General features: G+C 31.0%; 1 protein-coding gene across 5 annotated transcripts in view; it reads right to left on the reverse strand.

Moving 5' to 3' along the window:
• The window catches only part of LOC127735859 (golgin subfamily B member 1-like), an 81,633-nt gene that overhangs the window by 47,335 nt on the left and 8,966 nt on the right, over positions 1–25,332 (reverse strand). For 2 of the 5 annotated variants that reach the window (XM_052246257.1, XM_052246256.1), the window contains exons 6-11: positions 25,054–25,125; positions 23,998–24,114; positions 21,574–21,702; positions 19,677–19,760; positions 14,658–14,723; positions 13,921–14,031 (exon numbers count right to left, since the gene is read on the reverse strand). In XM_052246257.1, the coding sequence (XP_052102217.1) occupies positions 13,921–14,031; positions 14,658–14,723; positions 19,677–19,760; positions 21,574–21,702; positions 23,998–24,114; positions 25,054–25,125 (579 nt within the window). Of the gene's footprint in view, positions 1–1,389; positions 1,417–13,920; positions 14,032–14,290; positions 14,386–14,657; positions 14,724–19,676; positions 19,761–21,573; positions 21,703–23,997; positions 24,115–25,053; positions 25,126–25,332 lie in introns of those variants that run through there. The other 3 variants (XM_052246258.1, XM_052246260.1, XM_052246259.1) reach the window with 3 other exon arrangements.

The raw sequence follows: 25,332 nt of genomic DNA on the forward strand, positions 1-25,332 counted from the left end.
GGGTAGTATGAAACTCCAATATTTTTTGGGGGGGAAATAATAACCAAAACATTAAGCTAGCAATTATTGGCTGCATAATTCAGCATCAGTCAATTATAAAGATTTAATCAATTTGTAAAAACCTTAATATATAAATAGACAGATGTGTTTGTGTCTGGACAGTTTACCATCCAAATAATGAAAAGTTCAAATTAGTTTTTGGAGATTTTCTATATTTCAAAAAAAAAAATAAAACCAGAGGAGATGCTACTGTCCCAAAATTTCTGAAATTCTTAGCAGATTTATAAATAATTCTAGGAATAAAAAACATAAAATAAACAACACTGTCAGAAAGGCTAGATTTACAACTTTTGTCACATACTAATTTATAGAAATACTAGAAAAATAATGGGGTTTCTCAATTACATTCCAATAGTATAAAACTAAAGCAACACCGATTGTATGATAGCTCATTTTAGTGACCATAAAATTTGTCAATTTATCAGTCATGAAAAAACTATTTATAAACTAGCTATAGATTGATCAGGATTGAAAAGTTATGTAATTTTCACAACTGAGAAGAGATGACTAAGTTTTAGCAATTACAAATGTCACAGTTTATCTGATCTCAAACAAACCAGATACTATTTCATTCCTTGTTTACACATTTACAACTTATCTCATTCTAGCAATGTAAAATTCCACTCCTTTAAGAAATGTTTTAATGTAAAACCTGGCTTATTCCTCCAATACAAACTCTTTGTTTTCAAATTACATGAACAATAACAAAACAACAGAAACATTCCATTGCCTATCCTGCAACATTTAGTGGAAAGGATGTCCTACAGTAAATTTTAAGACTTTTTAAAACAATTCATCTTCAAAGAGTAAATAGATTTTATTTGCCTGCCGTCTTATCTTTTGTCAGATTTGGTCTAATAAAGACAGCACAGAATGACAATACAGCTTGCTATAACAGCCCTTCTTAAAAACAAATCCAGAATTTTTCTTGACCCTGTGTTCAGTCATAACAAGAATAGGTATACCATCAATAATAATTTTTTTTTAAATTCACTGCACTTTGCTCTTGTTGGTCTTGTAAAGATGGTTTGCAGCAGTGTATTAAAAATAGAAAAAACTTAAGAAGTGTTCTTCTACACTTGAAAATAGACTCTGGGGAAATTTAGAGAGCTTGACATATTTTATAGACACCTGTATACATAGTTGATGACTATGTTGCCTTCAAGGTGTCCTAAAGTTATTTTTGTTGGGTTTCTGTCTTCTAATCCTCACATCTCTTTTATATCTATATAATAATTACTGTCATTATAATGACTTAAATTAAGATGTACATGTTAGTAATTTTGTAGCCACCAGGTTCTTCTTATAGTAAAATTGTATAAAACTGACCTGAAAATCCATGTGTAAAAATCACCCCATTGTAGTAGCATAGTAAACTGTATGTGTGCTGAGAAATAATTATCGTAATAATTTTGTCAGCTGTCTTTTGTGGTGGGTAATGTTATTATTACAGTTTGTCGATTATTATACTGATACTGTAACAAAAAGACATTTAATGTAGAAATTTAAAATCCTCCTAACGTAGGTCAATAATTACCATTGTATTAACGGCCATAGGGTTGATGGCAGATCTTTTCCTTTAATCAAAATGTTCACCTGTGCTAAGGATTTTTTTTTTGGGTACATTTTTCGGTGAAATATATCACCATGATAAAATTTAATACTTCATTGATGTGATGTTTTTTGTATATTTGTCAGCACATGGTATGATATATTGATTTCAAAGATTTGCATCTGTTATCAAGGGGAATGTAAATACAGACATATTACATGTCAAATTAAAACTTTACAACAAAACTACTGTTATGGCATGTTTGGTAAAGTGTTTTATTCTCTTGTTCAAAACAGGTGAAGAATTTTTGTTGGTTATTGTTCTCTTACAAATGTCAACAATTATACAAAAATATATGTACTTAACTACATTATTACTTCCTACTCCTTACGTAATAATACATGCAAGGAAGTCTTCCGATTATCAAGCCACACTAAGATCATATATGAAGAGAAGAGAGCCCCTTAGCCCTGATTCAACTATTTACTCATGAGGAATTCAAGCCAGATCATGATGCAACCATCTGATTATCAGAGTCTTTGCTGATATTAAAGCAGGGAATTTTTTGCAACAAAACTTTAAACTCCTTCACAATAATCTAATCTTTAAAGGTTTCCATCAGTTTTGATCCAGTCTTAAGTTATCAATATATTTACCAGCAGAGAACACTAACTTTTAAGATCATCAGCTTAACCTTAACTAGTAAAGGAGTACTAAACATTCTCAGTTCTTTCTGGACAGTTACAAATTCGGATTGTAAACATGATTATAGGAAAGAATTAGAATATTTGTCTCATAGGACAACATGCCCCACTGGCACCATCAAATTTCCATGTTCAGTGATATGCAAATTCTGGGTCAAAACCCTAATTTGGAAGATCTTTTTAAAATTTCATATCATGATGAACTTGTGTATTAAGTTCAAATCTTTATCCTGATAATGGACAGACTAACAGTGACTAACAACATGACAGACACACAGACAGGAAAGCATAATGCCCCCTTTCTTTTGTAGATGGGGCGTAAATACAGTATAGAAGTTTGAAATACTTGTTTTACAGTAATAAAGCAAGAACCTTTGTGGGTTCAAGAATGAGAGGGTTTCAAAATGTCCCAAAACAAAAACAAATGATACGATTTCCATTTATGCAACATATGTTTCTGAAAGAATATTCAAATATCTAAGTAAAAAAGTGGGTTTAAAGTGATATGACTGTTTATATAATAGTCTTCTTTTCTCCTTCAAGTACAACCTTTTTTGTTAATTTCCTCAGAAGTTGAGATAATTATTTTGTTGTGCAATTGTCATGGTAACCATCTGTCAGACTAGGTTTTTCTCAAAAATTAATGATCACTTCACTCACTTTCTTGAGTAAACCTATTTACCTTAGTAACATCAAAGAACACATGAATCACCTGTTTATTCCTCTTAACTTTGAACATCTACCGGCTGCACAGGAAAGATAGGAGAGAACAATATTGAATTTGCATGATGATTTTGCCTGTGCATTGATTATCAGAATATGGTATAAACATCCACTCTTTAAGGTAACTTCTGAGAAAAAAAATCAACTCCATGTCATTTGATTGCAATGTTTTATCCCCCCTTTTTTTAACATATCTTAACTCTCATTCCTTTTGTCAATTTGTTTTTCCTTTATATCTTTCTATTTCCTTACTCAGTTTTTTTTTTCTAAATCTCTTTAGCGTGTTTAGAGAACTTTATTCCCTAATTTATTTATTGTCAGTTGGATCCTTCCTTAGGTAAGCGACAATTATTCTAAGGTGGATGATTAACTTTATTATCCATTTAACTTCTCGTATAACTGGTTTTGTATTTCTTCATGATTGTTTGTTTTTATATGATTGATTGTTATTTGCTAAAAGCCCAGTGGCAAATATTTCATGAATATTCAGGATGAGAACAAGTTGAACAATAAATAAGACAGGTAGTCTCCAGATAAACAATCCTGCTCTTCATTCTGGTTCGTCCACTTTGTCCTCCTAAGAAAACAGGAAATGCTAGGTATGGACAGGAATATCTTTACAGATCAAAATTTCAAAATGAGTATAAAATAAGGCTATTCAATGTTAAGATCTATTACTAGTGACAGAAATCATTCTAAATTATGTCAAATATTTGTTACAAATTGTTACTAATTTGTCATAAAAAATATATATAAACATACCTATATGTTGTTTACAATGTGGTAAATTCTGTGGTATACATGTCAACAATTTAATCAATCAAGAAAAATTATTACTTAAACAACAACTGTGTCAAACATAATTTGTAGCACACAAAATAAGCTTTAACTTAGCTGGAAACAAAATTTAAATCTATGCGTGTGCATTTATTTTTTGTCCTCAATGAATAAATCATTTTCAATTTTACACATGTCCTGCAGAACAAATATAGATAGTTCCTGATAGGAAGATTTCCCTTCATTGTCATACATGTTTTACAAGCTTCACAAGCCTGTGACAAGGTTAAGGTTTATGTAGTACATTCGTATAGAAATTAAATGTTTCAGGGGACATTTAAGACTGATTCTTTGTTTTTGCATACTTCTAGCACATCCTATTTAAATGTTTTAATCTTTCTGACAAAAGCATTAGTTAGGATTGTAGTTCTTTATCTAATTTGATCCTACAAAACATCCAATCATTTCATAACTTTTCATACATGTTACTCTTTCATCTTTTGTTTTACATAAGTGGACCCTCTTTGAGAAAACATCACATAGAATAGAACAGAACATGATTTTGGTAGAAATAAAGCTAAAGTATTTACAAAGTTACTTTGATATATACGTATGCATTTATTCACTTTGTTTGTAACTGATGTTCAAAGTTGTTTGAAACCAAAGGAAGTATTTCTATATTTACTATAAAGATTAATGTAAATCTTTAACATAGTTCAGACTGTGAAGAATTCTGGCCTAAAAATATTACATGAAACAATAGAGATATTGAAACTGCCTATGTTTTTTGTTTATCAAGGTAGGGGAGTACAAGCTATAAAGTCTATCCTAAAAAATGTTTATTACATCTTATGTAAATATATATCAGTAATTTATGATATAAAATAAATGGTTTTTATTTGAAAAGTATCCCATTTTGTTTGATTAGTTAGTCCTTGTTTTATTACATGTCAAAAAAAGATTTTAATAAATGAAAAATCATGGTTGATATAAAGTACGAGTCCTAGCGTAGGTCTCCTGAATGTTAATATCTATAGTACGGAACTCTTTAATGTTGGATAGGGTTGAAAGGTAATACTGTGTTAAAAAAGTAATGCAAAAGTCTCAGTCAGTTCACTTCTATCAACTATAGACAGTCTAGCAATTTGTTCCTGTTCCAGACTTACTTGGAGCCTAAACTATCAGGTAAAGCCAGATTTCAGTAGCCTTGAATGGAACACCTAATATTGACCAATATTCTGTAGGAGCATTAACATAAGAGACATTGAAATGGGTCTACCATTTATTGAGTCCACAAATAGGTAAATAATTCCCATGATCTGGCCTGTATAGCAGACACATCAATTTAATTACGACTCATTAGACATGGTAATTCATGCACAAAACCATGATTAATTAGTATAATTAAAATTATGCAAATTGGAAAGAAAAGTTTCTAAAAATAACATATGAAAATCTTACAATGCCAGTGGTTTATCATCTAATTTTGAGCCAATATTTAAATCAATGCTTTATACTTTAAGATTGAATTAAAGTATTTATTTTTTTCTGAAGAATGTCTACTTTCCCCTCCCAATAAATACATAAATGTTAATAAAATTAAAATGAAGTCAATAACTTTTCAAAAGCGTCAATATTTTGTGTACATATTTAGCAGCTTAAGAGGGAAGGGAAAATCTTATAAAACACTCAAATTCTCTTGAAAACAAGGTATGTAAACAGGAAATTAAATGGACATCAGCGATCTTCCCTTCCTAGAAGTGGTGGTGACATTTTACCAGAGGGTCTGACAGGTACGTGATGAATGACCTGTGTAATTATGGAGGTATGGTCAGGTAAAAGTGTCCTTAAGGTCCAATCAACAATATGGTGGACAATTTTATGTTTGTACAGTAATTTGTCTACCTTGCCACGAGCAGAAAAAATAATCTGTACACTACTATCTGATCAGAACAACACATTTACACATATGTTAGTAGAGTTTAATGACTATAGTTCTCTTTGAATCTATATTTCCTATCAATTTAACTCTTTTTTCCAAATGTTTGAGTAATAAAATTCCAAATATCAGATTACCTTCAAAATCTGAAATAGGTTTATATGAAGCTGTTTAAGTAAAGGTAGCTTCATATAAATTCTTTGTCATAAATATATAAAAGCTGGTGTATTCTGATATTTCAAGTGAATATTTTTAAACTAATCTTTGACTATTTGCCTAAAATATTGACGAAAAGTTTCTTTAATACATACTTTTATCATATACAGCTTCAGTGCTAAATTAACTATGTTAATTGAGTGGTGTTTATTTTAGCTGATAATCACAAACTAAGATTTGTAAAGCCTAACAAGATGTTTGTTTATAGACATACTTCAAATGTCCACTTCTATGTTAGAGATAAGTCATACCCAACATATCCTATCTAAGTTATCTAATGTTTCCTAGGTTAAGTCAATAATCTGAGACAACAGAAGTCCATTATCAAACTAGCCAATTTCATCTTGGGCCAGTCACAGATTTATATATCATAGAGACAATCTAAGTTTATATATTTTATATTAATTGTCTTACATCATTGAATAAATTCAACCTTAAAGCTCTATACCTTCAAAAAAAAGTTTCAATTAAAGAGTAACAGTCATTGGTTTAGTTAATGTCCATATTCAGTCATTTTTACAGTTCTATGAAATACTTTTTATACCAAGAAAAAATTGCTAATCAGATTAAAAGTAAATCTTTTACTCCTTCACTTCACAAATACTATGAAAATATATATATATATACCTTTCTATATCTACAATTTGTAACAATAATCTACTGTTAAGTTTTCAACTGACTGTTTTACAATATCAATTTCCACTTAAAACCTTTATGTTTTGTCTGTTAAACAAAAGATTTTGTTACTGTTAAAATCAAACAGAAAATTTTCTATTTCAAACTTAATACAAATCAATATCGCTCCTCAAGATAAAACTTTTAACCAACATATAAAAGTGCATTCTTAAATTTTTGTGGACTATATGAGTAATTACTTTGCAATGTATGAAGTTTCCAGATCATGAAACCCACCCAAGATCATTAAATCCACCTAAAGAGTCACCCAGACACCAGTCAAAACGCAAGTCATTTTTGTTCAATTTGCTTCATATTATCACAAGAGTTCAACATTATGGTAAAAATTACACTTAAATGCTTAACAACTACAATTGCCATACAAAGGTTGTCATGGAATTAAATTGTCAAAAAATGATTTTAAAATTATCCCGTATTTTTAACAGCTGAACTTTTCATCTATTATTTCCCTCCCAATTATTCTTTTCAAATCTTTTTTTTTAAAGCTGTTTGCCTTTAACAACTTACATATTTTTCACATAATAACATTTTTCAGTATTATTATATTTCATCTTTTAACTATAAATTTAAATGCCTCTGAATGATCTTAAATTCCTTCTATTCAAAAAAGAAAATAATAAAAGATTTTTCTAATAATAGTAACACCACATGGTTATCATTTAATAAACAATATATTTGTGATGCACCAATCTATACACACCTGAACAAATACTACAATTGATGCATACTAGGATAAAAAAAATTGGCTAAAACATCGAAGTATTGAAGAAAAATAACAAACCTGCAGCTAATATATAAAATATTCCATAAATAAATCTTCAGAGAGAATACATTTATCCAGAAATCACATTAATAAGAAAACAATAAACCTGTTATAAGATATCCAGGTATGAAATTGATTGCCACTTCTAATCAATTCCTACCAGCTATAGATGTTCATTTCTCTTATCTCTCTACCATTCGAATGGCATAAGGGGACGTAATTCAAGAAATGACCTAATTTTACCTGGGGAAATTAACAACATTATTTATCATTTTCAGCTTGAAAGTTTGTTATACTAACAACATACCTGACATTTAATTAACATATCTTTTTACCTAAAAACTGATTAAATGTTGATCCGATTAAAAAGATAATTATTTCGTGATAATTGTGTATTGGGTAATATATAGAAAAGTATCATTGAATTACTTACTTTATAAACTAAATAAGAAGTATTTAATCTTGTTAACTTAAAATGGAATTAAGACATAACTTTTATTACTTTTCTTTTTAAACTGACTTTATGGTTTAATGGATATATCTTCAAAGGTGACAATGAATTATATTACATTGTCAATATTTATATTATTCATTTAAAAGTTGAATTGTCAATTTCACAGTATATCGCTTTCAAAATTTCTTTCAGCTATGTATTCCGTTAGTTGACTCTCAGTTGGTTAATATTGTTCAATCGTGTCTGTCTGAAGAATTAGTGAAATCATCCAAAAACTGATACAATATTGTATGAAAAGTAACTTGTACCATACATTATTATTCAAACTTCATTTGTATATGTTGATTTAACCAAATCTACTTATAATTCCTCTTAATATTTTTAATGTTATTTGACTATTATTTTATTGTTGATTTTCATATATTAATGTTACATATGTATTCAATTAATTATTCATTTGTTAATTTTTTTAAAGTACATTTCTGAAGTTTTAACAAATATGTATTTTTGTTATCCATCAAATTAACTGAATTCTCAACATCCTTTATTTTTTGTACATATTGGTCATCTGTTGACTCCTTGTTATAGAAAAGATTTATGATCTAATTATAAAGTAATTAATGAATTGATTCTGTGTGGTTCTGTTACTAATGTTAAAATAATGGAGTAGCACAGGCAATGAAAAACATACAACAGACACCCATGCCAGGAGGCCAGGAATATTTCTGGAAATGAAACTACAGTAAAGTGTTGATGAATGATGATCGGCACACAATGTATTCTTTAAATCTCTGTCTGAAATACCTATCAGTAAATATTTTCTAAGGGTACTGAACTGAAAATTCATGCTCTCAAAATTGGAAAAAGAAAGTTTTCTTCAAAAGACCTGTTGGTTTAAAGTCCATATATTGATAATATTGGCATACCTAAACATTTTCAGATATTTTCAAGACAAGTGACAGACCTAAGATGGGTACTGTTAGATATTTAAAGTCCCCCACCCCTAAGATAAATATACATGATTTCAAAATAAGCCCACCTCTTTCTAGACCTGCATTTTACTAATGTAGGCACATGTGAACATCCTGAAGTAAAAATAGGCTAACCTCTTTCTAGACCTGCATTTTACTAATGTAGGCACATGCGAACATCCTGAAGTAAAAATAAGCCAACCTCTTTCTAGACCTGCATTTTACTAATGTAGGCACATCTGAACATCCTGAGGTAAAAATAAGCCAACCTCTTTCTAGACCTGCATTTTACTAATGTAGGCACATGTGAACATCCTGAGGTAAAAATAAGCCAACCTCTTTCTAGACCTGCATTTTACTAATGTAGGCACATGTGAACATCCTGAGGTAAAAATAAGCCAACCTCTTTCTAGACCTGCATTTTACTAATGTAGGCACATGTGAACATTCTGAAGTAAAAATAAGCCAAACTCTTTCTAGACCTTCATTTTACTAATGTAGGCACATGTGAACATCCTGAAGTAAAAATAATACAGAAAAATAAGCCAACTGAACAATGAAGTGTTCTACTTTATTAAGATCCCTTTTTAGCAATTTTACTATATAAAAATAAAAAGATGTGGTGTTATTTCTATTGAGACAACTATCCACCTGATCATAGTCTGCCTCTGTCCACTACCTGAACTAGAGATACCTCACATATAAATATATCTCTATAGATCCTATCTACACAGTATAATTATGACTAATGACTAGTTACTACTAGACTAATGAGATAGTTAACACTAATGGTAGACATATGTTATCTACATTACACTAATCAACTCTCTGTAACCATGCCAATTTATATATTTTCTTTTATTATCATATCTTTCCATCTTTCTATCTGTTTTATTATCTGCCACCATTTTCACCTTATATTTTCTCCAATTATTTTTAGAAAAAAATCAGGTAGATTTGTAAAAAAGCATATAGTTCTTATCCTTTCTGTTCTATTGACTGTGACAATTATCCTCTTTGAGCTGGAAACTAAATAATGTATAAACAGACACAACATCTTTAAAGATGGTCATCACACAAAAAGTTGAAATAGCAAAACATGAAGAAAGAGCAAAACACAAATAATATTGAAGTTAAACTTGAAAATTGAAGGTTTTTGAACCACTCACTATATGTACTCTCATATCATCCATAACTCTCTGATAGACAATTTTTAAAATTAAATCAGTACAGGGAAGACACACCATGGGTAAATGAGCCCATTTCCATATTTTATAATTCAGATAGATGTTTTTCTTTTTAAAAACATGTTTTACTGAAAGCATCATGACTTGTAAATATTAAGGAGTGAAAACATAGGTCAATAGGAAATAAGTTATTATGGTTTTAACTGAATTTAGAAATATCAACTTACATTTCTCAAATAACCTTACAAAACAAAAAAAGGTCCAGATTTACAAATTTTAAAGCATTAGATACCTTTCTGTTGCCAGGTTAAAACTACTACTAAATTGAAATGTATGTGTTAACACTATTTGTTTCCTTGCCAAATATTTCTGTTTTTTTTCCATTTAGTTTTCAGTATTTCAAATTAACTTGATAATAACAGGAATCTAAAATTCTGTATTTTCAAGCACATTAAACAGAAAATGTTATCTTTGTAATGTCTATAATTTGGCAATATCCTGACAAACTGCAGGGTGAGTCACAAAGAAAATATATACAACTACATTTCAAGGCCTCTTTTAGCTAGATATACTAACATCAAGTATTTGCTTCCACTTCTTAATCAGACAGATGCTGATAAAATACAATAACAGATATGAAACTGATTGAATGTAAACATTTCTAAACTAAAAGTTTGTAAAAATACCACAATGGTAGAATTTTTTTTATATTTTATCAACAGATGTTTTAATACTTTTTATAAGCATTCATGTATAAAACACTGTTAATGTTAAAATTTGTTCTAATCTATTCATTTTAAGTTCCAGCTTTCCCTAAGCTAATAACTTTGACCTTTTTTCTGGACTTCCAATGATCCTAAACAGAAGTTTAGTCTATGTTTTATCCTTGTTGGACAAAACTATCAATATGTATACGTTCTAAAATTATTAAGAAGCTAAGAGTCAAGAACACATTATTGACTTGAAATGTCTTTCATTACAAGTTAAAAGCATGACAAAATAAAACTTTACATTTAATATTTTCTATTAAGTTTAAAGTTTATAAAAATTGTGTGATTGTACATTTTGATTATCTACTTAACTAAAAGATAACACCAATTATGGAAACAAAAAATTGCCAGCTATGATACTAATGATAAATCCAGGAGACAGAATGATAACAACTATTATTTGACAATTGAAATACCTAATGCTTTTAACTTTATATTGATTTCATTGATAAATCAATCAGCAATTTTCACAATGGTCAGTAGCCAGGGGAGGGAGGTTCATTAGAACCGCCCAGAAAACAAAAAAATACTAGAAAGACTATTAAAGCTGAATTCAGGTTAAAGTTTGTCCATCAAAGTCAGGGAAAACATGGCTACATCCTGGCTACAGGCCTGAATATAGTCTGTCTAGTTAAGTGCAGGATGACACTCTTGTTGTCTCTGTCAAATCATATCTGACATATTTGATCAAAACACTCATTCTACATATAATGTTTGGTAAAATTTAATACTAGTAACTGCCTTACTCTAAACGACAAAATTGAGAATGGAAATGGGGAATGTGTCAAAGAGACAACAACCTGACCAAAGAGCAGAAAACAGCCCAAGGCCACCAATGGGTCTTCAAAACAGCAAGAAAATCCTGCACCCGGAGGCAGGTTTCAGCTGGCCCCTAAACAAAAATGTGTACTAATTCAGCGAAAATGGACATCACATTAAACTCTGAAACATATAAATGAATCATATTAAAAAACATACAAGACTAACAAAGGCCAGATGCTCCTGACTTGGGACAGGCGCAAAAATGCGGCGGGGTTAAACATGTTTTGTGAGATCTCAACCCTCACTCAATACCTCTAGCCAATGTAGAATAAACAAAAACACAGCAATACACACAGTAAAACTCAGTTTAAAAGAATCTGACTTACAGCAATATCTTTGTATAAGACATAGAATGGCAAAATATATTTTTGAGTAATGTGGTTTCTCATACTGTTAATTAATGTTTGCATCAATGTGAAAAATGTGCTCCGCCTGAGGGAGCTGGATACGACCGCAGAGGCGGAACTCTGAACAGTTGGGGCAAGTATGGACGCAATATTCAAGCTTGATACAGCTCTGTGTTTGGATAGCGATTAAATATTTGACACATAATAGATTTCTGACACCAAATAAATGTGGTCAGATAACTTAAAAATTTGGAACAGGACATTTAATCTACTTAATGGTCCAATATCCAAAATCTAATTCCATGGTTAGATTCAGCTTGTATAAAAAAAAAAAAACATGAATTAAAACAAAGTTTAATTTTGGACCATTTGGACCTTAATATGGACTAATTTGAAAACAGGGCCCAAAAATTCAAAAAAAAATGCCTTTTTTGGCCCCTTTTTGACCCATAATTCTTAAACAGTTGGGACCATAACCCCCAAAATCAATCCCAACCTTGCTTTTGTGCTATTGAACCTTGTAGTTAAATTTCATAGAGATCCATTCACTCATACTAAAGTTATTGTCCGGAAACCAAATGTCTTCGGACGATGACAACGACGACATGATAGCAATATGCGAATGCAAATTTTTTGCAGTCGTATAAAAATGGGACAAGAAAAGAATACACATTTTGTATTATAATAGCATAATTTTAGTGCAGCATATTTTGATATCACATTAACAAATCTAATATTTTTGTCAGTTAATCGTCAATCACATTGTCAAATGCACTCGAACTAATTTCTAAATTATTCACCATAATTACTAAATTAGTATTGATAAACTGCTTCGCCTAGCGTAGCTGGATACGACAGCAGAGGTCCAACCCTGAACAGTTGGGGCAAAAATGGACACAATATTCAAGCTTGATACAGGTCTGAATTTGGATTGTAATTAAATATTTGACACATTTTAGGTTTCTGACACAGAATAAATGTAGTCAAAGAACTTGAAATCGGTTATATGATTTGAATTTATATTCAATTGAAGATTTCTTGCTGTTGTGCAATACACTGTGCTGTTGCGTAATACTTAGTAAATCTGTTTTCAGACTATATACAAAGAATTAGAAAAATAAATTGTGACCCCCAATTTTTCTTTGGAAAATTGACAATTTCTTAAATCTTGAGAAAATTTCCCCCCCCCCCCCCCCCCCCCCCGAAAAAAAAATATTTGAAGAAATTTTCTTTTTGTCAAATGTGGTACAATTTAAGAGACATCCATATAATTAAACACAAGTTATTGTCTGAAAACTAGAAAAATGCTTGTTTTAGACCTTTTTTGGGCCATAATTCCTGAATGGTTTGGGCCTAAAATGAATCCCAACCTTCTACTTATTGGTATTGAACCTTGTGGTATAATTTCAGAGCAATCAAAATACTTATACACAAGTTATTGTCCAGAAACTAGAAAAATGCTTGTTTTGGGCCGACAACGTGATAGCAATATACGACCGCAATATTTTGCGGTTGTATAAAAAAGTAAAGGGAGTACCTCCACAGAGACAATTTTAGCATTTTTTTTTTCTCTTAATTGGACAAATGTTGAAGACCCAAAACAAATATGTGAAACAAACTTTAAATATATCATGTGTGGCTTTAACATATAATAAAAAAAAACAAACAATTTATGGGTAAAGCATCTTCGTAAGATTTACAAGTAAATAATACACAACTAGTTTTGTAGAAATATAACTAATTTTTCATAGAAACATCAAGACAGAAGTTTAGTGGTAATATTGTCCAAGATATAACTGAATCAATATGCCAATAACATATTCTAAGTTGTCTCCCTTTGATTATAACTGAAAAGTTAAAAACATGTTAATCCAAGCCTATGAACATAATTATAGGTTAAATATAAGGCATGCATAAGAATTGACAATAATTTACTTACAGGATTCTGGCTTTCTATTTCTACTATTCTGAACTCTAAATCATCTATCTTCTCATAAGTCTCCACTAACTCATCCTTTAATCTGCAGTTTTCTGATATCAACTCATTCTTCTAAAAAGCAAGAAAATGGGAGAAAAAATCATTAGATATATAGCAGTAATATCTGATTCGGGTATATATTTTATCTTACTTACAAATTTTCCAAAGTAATTGCTTGACATTATTATGTTTAAGTCATAAGTATAACATGTATAAGAAAACTGCCATTTTGAAAGATAAAAAAATTCACAAAATATCCATTCGCTCTGAATACCATTTTTGTAAGAGATTTGATCTAATTTAAATATACAATTTATAACTATTTCATTACAGTGAACAGTCCTCTCCATTTAGTAACTATTTCATTACAGTGACCAGTCCTCTCCATTTAGTAATTCATCTTTAACAGAATGCACTAAAACTCTCAGTCAAACCAGAGAGATTGATGACAGACAACAACAAACAGTTGACAGAGTTTCATTGGCATTGGTTTAAGTAATAGTAACTCAAAAACATAAGACTCATATAAATTGTAATGACAGGCAAGTAAAATAAATTCCCAGCATAAGTACATATGTCTGTCTCCCAGAAGTAGGTACTTGCTAATGAAACTGACTGATAATGATAGTAGTGTAACATGACCTTCTAAACAGGTAATCTATCAACCAAAGCAGGTACAATATTTAGGTACTAATTACCTTCTCATTCAATTGTCTTTCAGATCTTCTAATATCTTTAACTTCTGTTTTCAGTTTGCTTGATTCCTGAAAAAAATACCCATCAGAAAACTGATTATATTTTATATTCATAAAAAATTAAAGCTGAATTATTTCTTACTATTTTTATATCCTTGTTTCAATCTTGATATTAGCTATGTAAAGCAAGCATCACAGTTCACAGCAAACAACAAGAAGATCTACAAAGCCTGCATTGCTCACCTGGAACTTTTTTGCAATTTGAATACTTCCAAATAGGAAAAAAAATGGGTAAAATATTTAAGAGCAATAACTCCAAAATAAGGATGTACACCTCTGAGGAGCCAAAAATTTCTAGAATTAAACTTTTTTTCTCAACCAGATTTTTTGATTTATATGACTGTAAAAAAATAATTGGTAAAGAAAAAATCATATGGTAGTGCACTTCTTTTTTTTGCTACAGCCAAAGTACCCAATTTTGATGATTTTCCCATTTTTCATTAATTTGTACCCATTTTTGGGCTATTATCTTGAAAAATAAACTGTTAACACAGAGATATGTCTCGCCTATTTGTTATTTTGATAATGCAAATGTTGAAATTAAATAGCAATACTTTAACATGTAAGTTATGCAAATATTCAAAGTCAATGAACCATGACTGAAGGTACAGGGCTAAACAATCTCCATGGAAATGAGATGTGCCAATGTTAATACAACTGCAAACCATATACTATTGTCTTTTTGTAAGTCGTTCCCTTTAAACAAACCTAAACAAAAACATTAACTTGTAAACTATGTAAAAGTTTCAAAGTCAATGAACCATAATTAGGGGGTGGGGTTATATAATCTCCATGGAAATGAAACTTGCAAATGCCAATACATTTGCATACCAAATATCATTGACTTTACATTAGTGGTTCATCTTAAACTGACCTAATCACAAACTAATACATGAAAACTAAGCAAAAGTTTCATAGTCAAAAGACCATGAATGAGGGGACGGGGCCAAATAATCTCCATGGAAATGAGATATGCCAATGCTTATACAACTGCATACCAAATATCATTGACCTACCACTAGTGGTTCCCCATAAACTGACCTAATCACAAACTAATACATGAAAACTATGAAAAGTTTCAAAGTCAATAAACCTTGACTGAGGAGGCGGGGCCAAATAATCTGCATGGAAATGAGATATGCCAATGCTTATACAACTGCATACCAAATATCATTGACCTACCACTAGTGGTTCCCCATAAACTGACCTAATCACAAACTAATACATGTAAACTTTGAAAAGTTTCAAAGTCAATAAACCTTGACTGAGGAGGTGGGGCCAAATAATCTCCATGGTAATGAGATGTACCAATGCTAATACAACTGCATACCAAATATAACTGACCTACCACTAGTGGTTCCCCATAAACTGACCTTATCACAAACTAATACATGTAAACTAAGCAAAGTTTCAAAGTCAATAGACCTTGACTGAGGGGGAGGGGCCAAATAATCTCCATGGTAATGAGATGTGCCAATGCTAATACAACTGCATACCAAATATCATTGACCTACCACAAGTGGTTCACCATGAACTAGACCTAATCACAAACTAATACATTGTTGACGCCGCTGCCGTTGTTGCCGCCGCCGGAAACAGCATACCTAGCTATGTCTTGCTTTTTGACTCCATCAAGGCGAGACAAAAATCACAGTTACACAATTAAACTTTTTTTCATAAGAAAGTTTTATAAAATTTTGTTGCTTTTTCGTGTCAAATTTACCATGTTGTCAATTTTGTCAATTTTGGATTTTTCTCTTTTTATAGAACAAAAAGCATATTATTTCAACTTCTTTGTTATAAATGATTGAAAAAATACATCTTAGAAATTTGAAAAGAAAAAATTGATATGGGATGTACATGTATCTGGTAAAATCATTTCTTGTACCCCTCACCCATTATCTCAACATTTTGGCTAATGAGACTGACTTGATTGGTTATAAAATTTGAAATTTTTATTACTCAAAGACTACTTATTTTAAATACACAATTTTTTCACAGAGTTAAGTTTGATTATAATATTTACTAAATTCGTTGATATTTTCCACTTGTTTCACAAGTTTTGGAAAAAATTCCAAAACGAGATTTCAACGAGACTGAAACGTTAGAAGAATACATCCTTAAGAGTCAACTGATGATTTCAACCACATTCCATTATTTGTAGTTCATTCAATCATATCAATAAATCTTATTTCCATGATCATTTTGGTTATATTAGTTTTCTAAGGTTTCCACAAAGTAAAAGCCCACAAAAATGCATAAGATTACCATTAAAGGACAATTACTCCTATAAGGAGTCAACTGAAGATTTCAACAATGATGACTTACTTGTAGATGTTTTCCTTTTAATCATTTTGCTACTTACAGTTTCTCTCTATATTCAAAAGTTACCACAAATAAACACAACCAAAGGGCTCTAAAGAGCCTGTGTTGCACACCTTGATCTTATGCATTTTCAAAATTGAAGACTTGAATATCATTCATGACTAGGATCTCTCTTTTGTTGATGTTGTCATGCTGATAATTTTCGCTGTTTACATTTTTCTTTATCTTTTACAATTCTTGCATAATATGCATAAATATTGGTAAAAATCATCATAAGAGGGCAGTAACTTCTATAAGGAGTACACTGAAAGTTTGGCCATTTTGATTTTTTTTGCTGATCAGTCTTGGTGATAATTTTTGCAGTTTTTTTTTAATCTTATAAAATTTTAGTTTTGGTAAAAAAATCCAAAATTGGTAATAATTGTCTTTTAAGGACGATAATTCCTATAAGAAGTCCATAAACAATTTTGACCATGTTGACTGATTTGTATAATAGATTTCAATAGAATGGACAAAAATGGCCAAAAATGCCCCCCAAAAATTGGTAAAAACTGTCATTAAAGAGCAATAACTCCTATAAGAAACTGACTGACGATTTCCTCCAAGTTTGACTTATTTGTAGATCTTGACTTGCTGATCATTTTTGCTATTCAAAGTTTGTCTTTATCTATTACAGTTTTCAAGATATAAGCAAAAATGAAAAATATTGGTCAAATTCATCATTTAAGGGAATAACTCCTATAACAAGTCGTCTGACAGTTTTGATGTCATTAGACAGATGGTAGATCTCAACATTCTCAACATATCTGCCACTTCAGAATTTCTTGATCTATAGTGGTTTTCATGATAATAGACAAAACTTGTATTTTACCACTATGTTCTACTTTTAGCCATAGCAGCCATGCTAGTTGGCAGGCGGGGTCATTGGACACATGTTTTAAACAAGATACCCTAATGATGATTATGGCCAAGTTTGATTAAATTTGGCTGAGTAGTTTCAGAGAAGAAGATTTTTGTAAAAGTTAACAGACAATGATGACAGACGAGGGACACAAAGTGACGAGAAAAGCTCACACTGGCCCTGTGGGCAAGGTGAGCAAAAAAATACAAAAGAAAAATATAGCAAAATTCAACATTTTATGTGTGTAATCTTTCACAATGTGTCTGAATTTCCAACTAATAAATAATTATTGAACTGGCATAAATGAGATTTGTGATAATTGGTTACTAAGAAACTTCTAAATTTAAAATACCGGTAATTTACTTATGGTAAATAAGGTTACAGAACTGAGACCAAAAATTTAATTTTGTTTTTATATATATTCAATGATGTATTTGAATATCAAATTGTAACCTAGAATGTCAACCATTTTTTTTAGAACTTGCTTTAAATATTCTAATACAATCATGTAAATGTAGTGGTTACCTAGAAGATTTATAACTGCTTTACTTGGTAGAGTGGTGGTTTACTGTGCTAGGGGTCGAGGATTCAAACTCAGGCTAGCACAGTAGTAATTTTGAAGGAAAACTATTGATACATGACAACACTTCCCTTCATTTCATTGAGGGCATCTCACAAACATGCAATAACTGTTACACAACAAATATGACAATAGCACAAAACAAAAAAATAAATACTGTGGATTCATTTATTTTCGTAGGTACCAATTTTTCGTGAATTGAGGAAAACTCAAATCATGAATATCTGATTTCATGGCTTTGCCAAAGTCTGCATATATTCCTATGGAAAGGAGAAGGTCCGGTAAGGGCTTATTTTGGCCTAAAATTTGAAGTACATCTGATAAAAGATTTTTGACATTTTTTACTCTGATAAAAGATTTTTTACATTTTTTAAACAATTAAGTGTCTTCTTCAGTCGATTCAATCAGTTTATGTAAAAGATTTGAACTGATTTTGTCATAAAAGACGCCTTAATTCAAGCTTAAATATGAAAAATCTATCAAATATGCCACAAAACGTCACTTTTCAGATGGTCTTTTGTCTAAAATGGAAGTGGCCGCATTTGTGTTCAGTCTCAACCTTTATATATGTTATGTATCATGATCAAATACAACACATATTTAAATATTAAGACTGAACACAAGTGCGGCCACTTCCATTTTAGACAAAAACCGCCTAAAAATAAGCACAAATGCTGAAATTGTGAAGATTTCAGTAATTTTGCATGAATTAATGATGCTAGTACCTGATGCATGTGCATTGTATTGTCAAAAACAGCCCATATTTATGTAACATAAGTATTCTTCTTTCCAATAAATAGCTTACAGTTTACATCTTTAACAAATTTTTGAAATGCTATATTTTGGGGCCAAAAAGGGGTCTTACCGGGCCTACTCCTTTTGTTATTCGTTGAACACTTCAATTCATGGTTCCCCTCTACCCACGAAATCCACGAAAATTGATATCCAACAAATAATAATAAATGCACAGTAACAAATATCAAATTTAAAAAATTTTACATGGATTTCAGAAACTTAAAATATGTGCAATAAAAATTTTAAACTAAAATCAACATTGCAAAACAAAAATAAACACACAAACAAAGAAAAATAGGAAAAAAGAAACACTCAAACATACCGTGTGCTAATTAAACACATGCAGATCATGCCACAATACCTCCTTGGTTTCTTTTATTTGCGTCCTCAGATTTTCTATATTCAACATGGCATCAAACAGATCAGATTCTAACTGCTTACAAGTCTATATATAGATATTATGAGATGTAAATATATTAAGGATGTACTTAGGTGAAATTAAAAAAATCTAGAATTTAAAATTGATACTCTAAGTCAGTCGAACATCGGACAAAAATTCCTAAACCTCACCTAAGTACATCCTTAATAAAATGCTTCGCTGAGCGCAGCCTGATACGACCGCAGAGGTCGAACCCTGAACAGTTGGGGAAAATTTGGACACAATATTCAAGCTTGATACTGTCTGAATTTGGATTGTGATCAAATTCTTGACATTATATAGGTTTCTGACACAAAACAAATGTGGTCAAAGATCTTACAAATCTATTGCGCAATACTGTGCAATTGAAGATTTCTTCTTGAAACTTTTCAAAAATTCGAAATTCGAAAAATTTTGAAAAAAAAAATGAATCCTTTAAAAAAATTGTAAACAAAAAATCCCCCCCCCCCCCCCTCATAACGTATTGAAACCCCCCTTGGAGCAATAACCCCAAAACTCAATCCGAACCTTTCCTTTGTAGTATGGAATCTTGTAGTATAATTTCAGAGAGATCCATAAACTTAAACACAAGTTATTGTCTCGAAACTAGAAATATGCTTCTTTTTGGCCCTTTTTTGGCCCCTAATTCCTACATGTTTGGGACAATTAACCCCAAACTCAATCCCAGCCTTCCCTTTGTGATATGGAACCTTGTAGTACAATGTCTGAGAGATCCATACACTTACACACAAGTTATTGTCTGGAAACTAGAAAAATGCTTGTTTTTGGCCCCTTTTTGGCCCTTAATTCCTAAACTGTTTGCCCCATAACCCTTAAAATAAATCCCAACCTTCTACTTGTGGTATTTAACATTGTGGTACAATTTCAGAGCAATTGAAATACTTATACACAAGTTATTGTCCTGAAACTAGATAAATGCTTGTTTTGGGCCCCTTTTGGGCCCCTAATTCCTAAACGGTTGGGACCATCATCCCTAAAATCAATCCCAACCTTCCTTTTGTGGTATTGAACCTTCTAAAAAAATTTCATAGATTCACCTAACTAAAGTTATTGTCCGGAAACAAATGTGTCTTAGGACGAAGACGCAGACGACGACATCATACCATTATACGATTCCAAAAATTTTTTGCAGTCGTATAACAACCACATGACTAATACATATACATATTAAATTTCATATAGAGGTATCAAAGCATTACAAAGTGTTCCAGTGCAGCCTCAAAATTGAAACTGTAAATCGACAATGATTCTACCAGCAATTTTTTGTTAATTAGTTACACTCAGATTCGTTTTGGTGTTGAGTGAGCTGTGATCCCAAAAGACATTTCAGGAACTGTCAAGATATAGAACAGCAATAGAAGCACTGTTCGTTTATCTTGATATCATCTCATATAAATAATTCCTCATCCATTTTGACCATACAATTTCCTCGCTTGATTCATTGAATAACTGATTATTGCTTAATGTTGCATTAGCAACTTGACAAAGATTGATTTATTAATTATGGTATTAAAGTAAGTTTCAGTTCCCTTGGCTTTATCATGTTGTTGGGGGTGTTTTTGGTTCTTGTCAAACAGTTTTCTCCCTGACAGACATCTTTTTACTGATATGGTGATCTGTATTATAAAATTGATGGTTAATTGTTGTTCGCTTCACGTCTAGTGGCAAATAGTTCATGCATGTTCAGGTTGATCTGCATTATAAAGCATTCAATATGGCAAAATTAAGCAGATATGACTATCATATTATAGATTGAATAGCTTGGTATTTCTTTATGATTTCTTGTTACAAACAAATTTCACTCTTTTCTTTTATATACCTTAAAATGTCTTTCTGGATCCATGGTGTTACTACCACAATATTTCTGTAATATGTTGTGTAATCTCTGAAGTTCTAAATGTTCCTTCATTAGTCTCTGGTAATTCTTTTCTATCTCTTCTCTTGATAACTAAAACAGAATATTATGTTTACATGCTGAATATTTTTTCTCTGTTCCCTTAACAGCAAAACTTTCCACTTTTATTTAATTCTTGACAGCAACTAATTGTAGATGTCATCAGGGTTGAAGGGGTTATCTGATATACATTTGCATGGGGACTATCTTAAGACACTCATAATCTAGGATTTTCTCTGGTGGCAGTATTTTGAACTATAAGAACCAACTAAGGATTATATGTTATAGATCTTCATAAGATCATTCCTGGCAAGTTTGGTTAAAATTGGTAAAGTTTGGTTAATAGTCGTCATTATTTTCAGGGACAAAAATGAAAACTAGTCCACTCCAATGGTTTCACACCATGTAGAAAGTATAAAAAGGGATTTTAAAAAGTTGTCCATTGGTGTAATGCTTTATAAAGTATGAGATTTAAGACAAGTGCTTCATTGGTATAAGGGTATGTAAAATGTGAAAAGTTGACAATTAACCTTTCTCAATCTTATAAATAATTCTCATAAACTATTATCACAGAGATATGTCTCGCCTTTTTGTAATTTTGATAATGCAAATATTGCTATTAAAATTGCAATACTTTAACATGTAAGTAATGCAAATATTCAAAGTCGATGAACCATGAGTGAAGGTACATGGCTAAACAATCTCCATGGAATGAGATGTGCCAATGCTAATACAACTGCATACCAAATATCAATGACTTAACATTAGCAGTTCATCTTAAACTAATCTAATCACAAACTAATACATGTAAACTAAGCAAAAGTTTCAAAGTAAATAGACCATGACTGAGGGGGCAGATCCAAATATTCTCCATGGAAATGAGATGTGCTAATGCTTATACAACTGAACACCAAATAACATTGGCCTACCAATAATGGTTCCCCTTAAACTGACCTAATCACAAACTAATACATGTAAACTTAGCAAAATTTTCGAAGTCTATAGACCATGACTAAGGGGGTGGAGCCAAATAATCTCCATGGAAATGAGATATGCCCATGCTTATACAACTGCATACCAAATATCATTGACCTAACACTAGTGGTTCCCCATAAATTGACCTAATCACAAACTAATACATGTTAACTATGAAAAGTTTCAAAGTCAATAGACCTTGACTGAGGGGGCGGGGCCAAATAATCTCCATGGTAATGAGATGTGCCAATGCTAATACAACTGCATACCAAATATCATTGACCTACCACTAGTGGTTCACCATGAACTAGACCTAGTCACAAACTAATACATTGTTGACGCCACCACCGATGCTGGAAACAGCATACCTATGTCTCGCTTTTTGACTCCTTCAAGGCGAGACAAAAAGTGTACGACATAGTCAGCTATGGTAGACTTTTAGCTAGCGCCATAATTCAACAGAATAAGTCTGAGAATTTCATTTTGATCTGTCAGAGTATAATTAACTATCACAAACAATTTAGATTGAACTTTATATTGAACAAAGAGGATTCATAAATTATTCTTAATCTTTAATCCAGGAGAATGAGATAAAACTTAGAATGTTTCTTGTGTTGGATGCCATCCAAAGTAACTTGGCAGAATTTATAGGTTTCAAAAATAGACTTAATTCATCTTTATACTAAGAGTTAAAAGCTGTTTGTTAATAATAAATTTCTAGAAGCCTTTATCTATTTATTTTTTTTGTTTAATCTATTTGATCAACTACCACCAGATAACCAATTTGATAACATGTTAATGGAACTTATTTTCACATCAGCAGTATTCGTCAATAAACAAATTATACCAGGGATCTTTAATTGTTTCTGTCAAATTTATTCACAACTCTTTTTTTGGAGCTTGATGGAAATTGAACTGTTTTCATTGTATATCACTGAAAATTCAAATTTGTGCTAATTGTGACATCATTGCTAGAGATATGATAATAATTATAATGGTTAATAAATCCTTACTTGAATTTTTTAGCTAGAAATAGGGGCATTGACTATGGCCTTATGGAACCTACTTCTTTGAAAGAAGCCTTCAAAACTGGTTGCTAATCTAGGATCAACTTTTTAAGGCTAGTTAGGCTATGGTTCATTCTTGATTGTTTTAATTATCAGATCTTCTCATTCTACAGTGTAACACATATAAACAAGAATCTTTTCAAGTTGGCCACATTTTTCAAGTTTGTTTTAGTTTAAACTAATTAAAATAGTTTTCTATTAAAGATAACATTTTAGATCTGTTTTTTTTTTACATAGAATAAAGAACAAGATTTAAACTTTTTAATCGACCTGTTTACACATATTCTGTAATTATCATTATATATACCTCATCACAAAGTTCCTCGTCAGATATAGTGCTCTGAGACAATATGGAAGACGTCTCTGAAGAATCTATCGAGTCTTCTTCATAACCGAAAAATGTCTCCTTTACACCACGAGAACTCTGAAGTATAAAATATGTGAAAATGGATTTTTTCAAATAGTTCACATCCATTTAAAAGGAAAACCATTAAATATGAAAGAAACAATACCTACATAAATCAGACTTAATCTTATTACAGTAACCAACATTACACATGGAGAAAATTTCAAGGTCAAATTCAAAGAATCAAATGTACCAGGTTTTCATAAAAATAAATAGAATTTTCATGGAGCCATTTTGAAAAATTGTATGGAACAACTATAAAGAATTGTTACCAATGACCTTGAAACGATGAAGGATAATATTCATTATAAGGTTTTTAATCTAAGACAGACTTGCACTACTTACAAATGTTTATGTTGAATAAGAAGTCATTTTTTTGGGTGTTGTAAGTTGATTTATTTTTACAGTAGCTATTACACACATTAAAACAAGTGCTCTTAAAAATACATCTTGTCAGTTAATATATCTGATGACATTCCAGATCTCAAAAAGATGTATGTAGGTTAGGTCATGGTCATGATTAACCTTTAGGTATTATCCAATAATGTGAAGTAGGACTATGGAATTGAAGCAGGCAATAATGGGGATTCAATATTATTCATGGGGTACCAATTTTCATGTATTTTGTAGAAATAGGTAAACCACAATTCAAATGTTCAAGGGAGTACATATTTCTATAGGCAAGTATGCTGACTTTGTCAAAACCATCCATGATAATAAATGAATCAACAGTATACAAAGTTATTGCCCTGATACAGCTTCTATGTATTTCTATTCACATATAAAGGATTATATACCATATAATTATATAACATCAAATACCTGTCAGATGTACTGGATATCTTGAAAATACATATTTCCAAGGAGCAGTAACTATAAGTATTATTCAGTCTTATCTTAACATGCTAAACAATATTGTAAATATAAGTTTTTCTTGATCTTTGATATAATAATTACCTTTTCTACGTTTCTATACAGTCTTTTTTTCTTTTTTCTATGTTGTAATAATTCAATTCTTCTGTCTTTCTCCTGCAAACAAACAAACAAAAAATGGTGGACACTGGACTTTGATTTTATAATGTATGGACATTTAATTCCATGGACACACATTTAATGACTACCTTATTTACCTTTTGCATATATATATATGTAACACTCAGAAACGTGTCCTTCCCCCCAAACGTGTCCGATTCCCCCAAACGTGTCCACATAACGTCACTGAACTGCAAAACATGT

The sequence above is a fragment of the Mytilus californianus genome, unplaced genomic scaffold (genome assembly GCF_021869535.1).
Source record: "Mytilus californianus isolate M0D057914Y unplaced genomic scaffold, xbMytCali1.0.p SCAF_3, whole genome shotgun sequence".
In the NCBI taxonomy this organism is placed as follows: Eukaryota; Metazoa; Mollusca; class Bivalvia; order Mytilida; family Mytilidae; genus Mytilus; species Mytilus californianus.